The 6,000-nt window shown below is 38.6% G+C and overlaps 1 protein-coding gene across 1 annotated transcript; it reads left to right on the top strand.

Annotated features, from left to right (window-relative positions):
* Positions 1-779: 779 nt before the first annotated feature.
* LOC124985875 (small nuclear ribonucleoprotein G-like) lies at positions 780-1,039 on the top strand. The gene has a single exon (XM_047554502.1). It carries the CDS (start codon positions 780-782, stop codon positions 1,011-1,013), a length of 234 nt encoding a protein of 77 aa, XP_047410458.1. The 3' UTR covers positions 1,014-1,039.
* Positions 1,040-6,000: the final 4,961 nt, after the last annotated feature.

Below are 6,000 nucleotides of genomic sequence, written 5' to 3' on the forward strand. Positions count from 1 at the left end.
GAAACTCGCCTTTCCTTTGAATCGCCTTTTCTCCTTTGTCAAAGATCAGCTGACTGTGTTAACGTGGGTCTGTGTCTGGACTCTGTTCTGTCCCATTGATCTGTTTGTCTATTAATTTGTCAATACTACTCTGTCTTGATTATTGCAGTTTTAGAGTAAGTTTTAAAGTCAGCTAGTGTCAGTCTTCAACTGACTTCCGAGTTCCCTATTGAACTGGCTCTTCTGGGTCTTTTCCCTCTCTGTATAAATTTTAGGATCAACTGTAATTTTGATTGGGATTGATTTGAATTGAACCTAAAGATCAAGTAGGCAAGGATTGATATCTTAATTTTGGGTCTTCTGCTCCATAAATGTGGAATATATCCATTTATTTAGATCTTCAATTTCTTTCCTCAGGGCTTTGCAGTTTTCCTCATAGAGATCTTGTTATATTTACACCTAAGCATATGTCAGATTAGATTACACCCCCTTCTCTCTCTCTCTCTTTTTTCTTCACACTAGGCTTGTACCTTTCAATCTTGCTGTAATAGCTCGTTAATTCCAGGAGGGTTTTGTCGTTGTCAGGTTCTTGAGATTTTCTACACAATCATGTCATCTATGAACAAAGACAGTTTTATTTCTTCCTTACCAATCTGTACACCTTTTATTTCCTTCTCTTATCTTTTTGAATTGCTAGTGCTTCTGTTACAATGTTGAACCTGAGAGGTGAAAGAAGAACTGGGGTGGAGGAGGCCGCCAATTCCATTTCAAAGCATCTCTGAGCCTGCGGAGTAGACAGCATGAGCAAAGCTCACCCCCACCCCCAGCTGAAAAAATTTATGGACAAGAAGTTATCATTGAAATTAAATGGTGGCAGACATGTCCAAGGAATATTGCGGGGATTTGACCCCTTTATGAATCTTGTGATAGACGAATGTGTGGAGATGGCAACTAGTGGGCAACAGAACAATATTGGAATGGTGGTAATACGAGGAAATAGTATCATCATGTTAGAAGCCTTGGAACGAGTATAAATAATGAATATTCAGCACAGAAATCCATGTCCCGTTTCCAGAGGGCCTGTTTAACTATGACATAAAAATCGGGTCATGTACATTTTCATATTAAACTTTTTGTTAAATAAACTTTTTAATAACAAAAAAAAAAAAAAAAAGGAGAACTGGTCTCAGAGGAGAAGCATCCAGTTTATCAGTTTCGCATAATGTCAGCTGGAGGGGTTTGTGTTCTTTAGTTCTTTACCAAGTTGAGGAATTTTCCTCTAAGTCTGCAGATGGTATTTTTTTTTTTTTTTAATATTTTTTAGATGTTGATAGACCTTTATTTTATTCGTTTATTTATTACATGCGGTGCTGAGAATGGAACCCAGTGCCTCACACATGCCAGGCAAGCGCTCTACCACTAAGCCACAACCCCAGCCCCTGCAGATGGTGTTATAATGAATAAATACTGGATTTTCTCAAATGTTTTTTCTGCACCTTTTGATCTGATCACATGGGTTTTCTTCTTTGGCCTGATATGTGATGGATGACATTTGATTTTTTGAATGTTGAACTAGCCATGCATACCTGGAATACCATTTCACCATGGTATATAATTCTTTTGCTACATTGTTGGATCAATTTGCTCTATTGAGGATGCTTGCATCTATGTTCATGAGCGGTATCGATTGGTAGTTTTCCTTCCTCTGTCTGATTTTAGTATTAGGGTAATGCTGACTTCACAGAAAGAGTTATGAAGTGTTCTTCCTGCTTCTCTTTTCCTTTAGAGATTTTAGAAGATTCATATGATTTCTTTGTTAAGTGTGCAGTAAAATTCACCAGTGAACCCTGCTGAGCTGATGCTTTCTATTTTGGAAGGTTATTAATGCTTGATTCAATGTCTTCAGTGCACATATGCCCATGTGGGTTTTCCATATCTCCTAGTGTGAGATTTAATAGTTTGTATCTTTCAAGGAAGTATCCATTTCATCCTAATTATCAAATATGTGGGCCTGGAGTTTGTTCATAACATCCTTTTATTATTTTTTTAATTTATTTTTATTGTAAACAAATGGGATACATCTTGTTTCTCTATTACATTCTTTTATTATTCATTTAATGTCGATGAGATCAATCCTGATAGCTCCTCTTTCATTTCTGATATTAGTAATATATGTTGTATCTTTATTTTTCTTTCTTAGTCTGGCAGAAGTTTGTCAATTGTATTAATTTTTTTCAAAGAACTGACTTCTGGTTTCATTGATGATTCTTTACTGTTTTAAATTTCATTGATTTCTGCTCTAATTTTTATTATTTCTTCTTCTGATTGCTTTGAGATTATACTTCTTTCTATACTTTCCTAAATTGGAAGCTTAGACTATTAATTTTAGATCCTTCTTCTTTTCTAATGTATACATACAATGCTGTAATTTTTCCTCTAAACATCGTTGATGCTATATCTCATAAACTTTGTTGTTGTATTTTCATTTCCATTTAATTAAAATATTTTTAGATTTCTCTTGAGGCCTCTTTTTCAATCTATGTGCTATTTAGAAGCATATTATTTAATGTCCATGTTGGAATTTTCCAACTGTCTTTCAGTTAATGATTTCTAGTTTACTCCATTGTGGTCTGAGAATACTTTGTTTGTGGTTTGAGATACTTTGTCTATTATTTTAAGTATATTGAGATGTGTTTTATGACCTAGACAATTTATTTTTTAAATGAAATAGCCCATCTCTTGGCCCAATTCATTTTTGGTTTCCTTTGTAGATTAAACAAGATTGGCAAAATGTTGATATTTATTAAATTGGAGGATGAAAATATGAGATTTCATTGTGCTTTTTTTGTGCTTATATAGCAATTTCCATAATGAAAAGCTTTTGTAAACCACCCAAAACCATAGCATGGTTTGTTATGTTTTAGATATGAGTGGTCCCCTAAAAGCTCAGGTGTGAGACAATGCAAAAATGTTTAGAGGTGAAATGATCAGGTTATAAGCACCTCAACCTAATCAATGAATTGATTCCCTGATAGGGATTAACTGGGGGTAACTGTAGGCAGGAAGACTGTGGTTGGAGGAGGTGGGTCATTGGGGGCATGCCTTTCAGGTATATAGACTGTCCAGGGTGAGGGGAACTCTGTTATGGTTCAGATGTGGTGCCTTCACGTGAGACAATGTAAGAAGGTTTGGAGGAAAAATGATTGGGTCATAGCCTTAACCTAATCAGTGAATTAATCCCTGATTAACCATTAACTGAATGGTAATTGAAGTAGTATGGTGTGGCTGGAGGAAGTGAGAATTAGGGCATGACTTTGGGGTATATATTTTGTATCTGGAGAGTAGATACTCACTCTCTGCTTCCTGATCAAGATGTAAGCTGCTTCCCTCTGCAACACTCTCCCACCATGATGTTCACCTAGAACCTTGAGGAATGGAGCCAGCCTTCTATGGACTAAGACCTCTGAAACTCTGAGCCCTAAAATAAACTTTTCCTCCTCTAAAATTGTTCTTGTCAGGTCTTTTGGTCACAGCAGTGAAAAAGCAGACTAAAACAGTATCTGACATGTAGTAAGAGATTAAGCCAGGTGCGGTGGCACATGCCTGTAATCCCAGCAGCTTGGGAGGCTGAGGCAGGAGGATCACTAGTTCAAAGGCAGCCTCAGCGACTTAGTGAGGCCCTAAGCAACTCATCAAGACTCTGTCTCTAAATAAAATACAAAAAGGGCTGAGGATGTTGCTCAGTGGTTAAGTGCCCCTGAGTTCAATCCCTGGTACCACAAAAAAAAAGTTGGGGGGGGACATATAGTAAGAGATTAATAAACCATCATCAAAATCACCAAACAAGACATTTGGTGGGCTTTGTGTCTCCTCTGTCTTCAACAATTCCCCCAGATACTTCATCCCACTATTATTTAAACATTTTCAATCTCCCACCTTCCTTCTCTTCAACTTCACAGCTCAGTGGTATCACTCTGTTGATCTGTTACTTTTGGTGTCTGCCTCTCTTCCCTCTGACTTCTGGGCTATCATCTCTCCTGGTTTTTCTCCAACCCCTTTTGGGCTCATTCTGTCTCCATGGACCATCTTCTGTTGCCTACCCCATTACTTTGGTGCTTCCCAGAGTTTCTTCTCAGGTCTGTTTCTCTCTCCGTTCACTATCATCTCTTCCATATTTAATTACCATGCAGATGCTGCCGATTCCAAATTCCATCATCCCGATTGATTTTCTCTCATAAATTTCAGAGACAAACCTCCAACTATTGTCTAGATACTTAAAAACTAACATTTACAAAACTATAATCTACAAACTAGTTCCAATGGTCCCCTTCTTGGTGTAGAGTACTGCCACCCACCTACTGTCCACTCATTGACCAACCAAAAGCCTGGATCTTCTTCTCTTCCTTCCCCTTCTTCAGCACCTAGATCCAGTCTCCATATCTACTATGGCTAAATGTTTATATCCCCTTTAAAATTCAGGTGTTGAAACTTAATCACCAATGTGTCCAAATTAAAGAGGTGGAGATTTGGGGAAGTCATGAGGGTGGAACCCTAGTGAATGGGATTAAGTCCTGTATAAAAGATGCTTCAACCATTGTTCAGTCCTTTTTTGCCCTTCTGCCTTCTGCATGTGAGGACACAGTATTCAAGGCTCCATCCTGAAAACAGAGAGCAGCCCTCACAAACACTGAATCTGCCAACACTTTGATCTTGGGATTTTCCAGCCTCCAGAATTACGAGAAAATAAATTTCCATTTTTTATAAATTATCCAGTCTGAGGCATTTTGTTATAGCAGCAGGAATGGACTAAGACAGTTTCCAATGGATATGACTTTCTTGCTGCTTCTGAATGAAGGGATGGCATTCCCTTTTACCCATCCATACCCCATGTCCTCTTTCCTCTGGATCCTAATCAGTCTCCCTCCTTCAAGTCTTGGTTCCTCTGATCTTTGCTCCACCACAATGGTCTTTCCAAAACATAAACCTGCCTATCCTCTGCCTATTTAAACTCCCTCAATGAACCCCCATGAGCCATTGGAATCCTTAGCTCCTCAGTGCTATTCCTTTTCCCTTCCCCATCATCCTCTCTCCAGTCCCCTCCCGCCACCAAAAACCACCATCCACTTGAGATGGATCTGTAGCCCCCTTGAACATGCCCCTGCAGACACTGCTGCCTATGCTGTGGTGCCCTCCATCCTTTCCCCAGGACTCAGGTCAGAGGTCTTCAGTCTTGGCAGCTCGCCCAGCTCCTCTCTCCCACCTTGCTCTGCCTTTCCCTTGTCCACTCTGGTGAATTCTGTTGCCTGTCTCTCTAGGACGCAGAGCTCCGGGGGGCCCAGGCTCTATGCCTTATGTTGGATCCCCTCTACCTGGCCCAGGCCTGGCACATAGGTGATCAAAAAATGTTGGCTAAATAAATGGATAGATGCCTGAACAGAGGAATAGAAGAGGTAGAACTTGAGAAAATGATAGGAATGTTTATTTACTTTCAATTATGGGATGGAGCTCCTAGGCAGCATTTTTTTAATACTCTGGAATATTGATACATTAAATAAATATATAGTGTATATATGGACATATCAAATAAAAACATATTTAAATAATATCTACTACTAATGAGGTAGATTCTTACACTCAGATTCTAGAATAAACAAGTAGTGATGGAGACCAAAGAATTCTGAAAATTGCATAGGTCAGTATCTATAAGGAGTTTAGAACAGGTAGTTGCCTGGCTCTGGTAAGCACACAAGAAATGTTAATTATAACAATAATAATAAACTGATATATCATTGATCAATATTGTCACAGAAAAAGAGACTAAAAGAAAACAAATGTAAAACAAAGATAATGGATAACTTTCCTCTTTAGCTTTTCTCATGAAAAAAAAAGTCTTACTTTTAAGTGATAAAGTGGAGGTAATTCTATCTGCTTGCAGAAGAGACTTCCGTGTTAGCTGTAGACACCTCGGTTCAGGGCTCTGCATGGCCTAGTGTAAGAGCCACTCCCCTGTCACACGTCACA

This window comes from Sciurus carolinensis, chromosome 5 (assembly GCF_902686445.1).
Source record: "Sciurus carolinensis chromosome 5, mSciCar1.2, whole genome shotgun sequence".
NCBI lineage: Eukaryota > Metazoa > Chordata > Mammalia > Rodentia > Sciuridae > Sciurus > Sciurus carolinensis.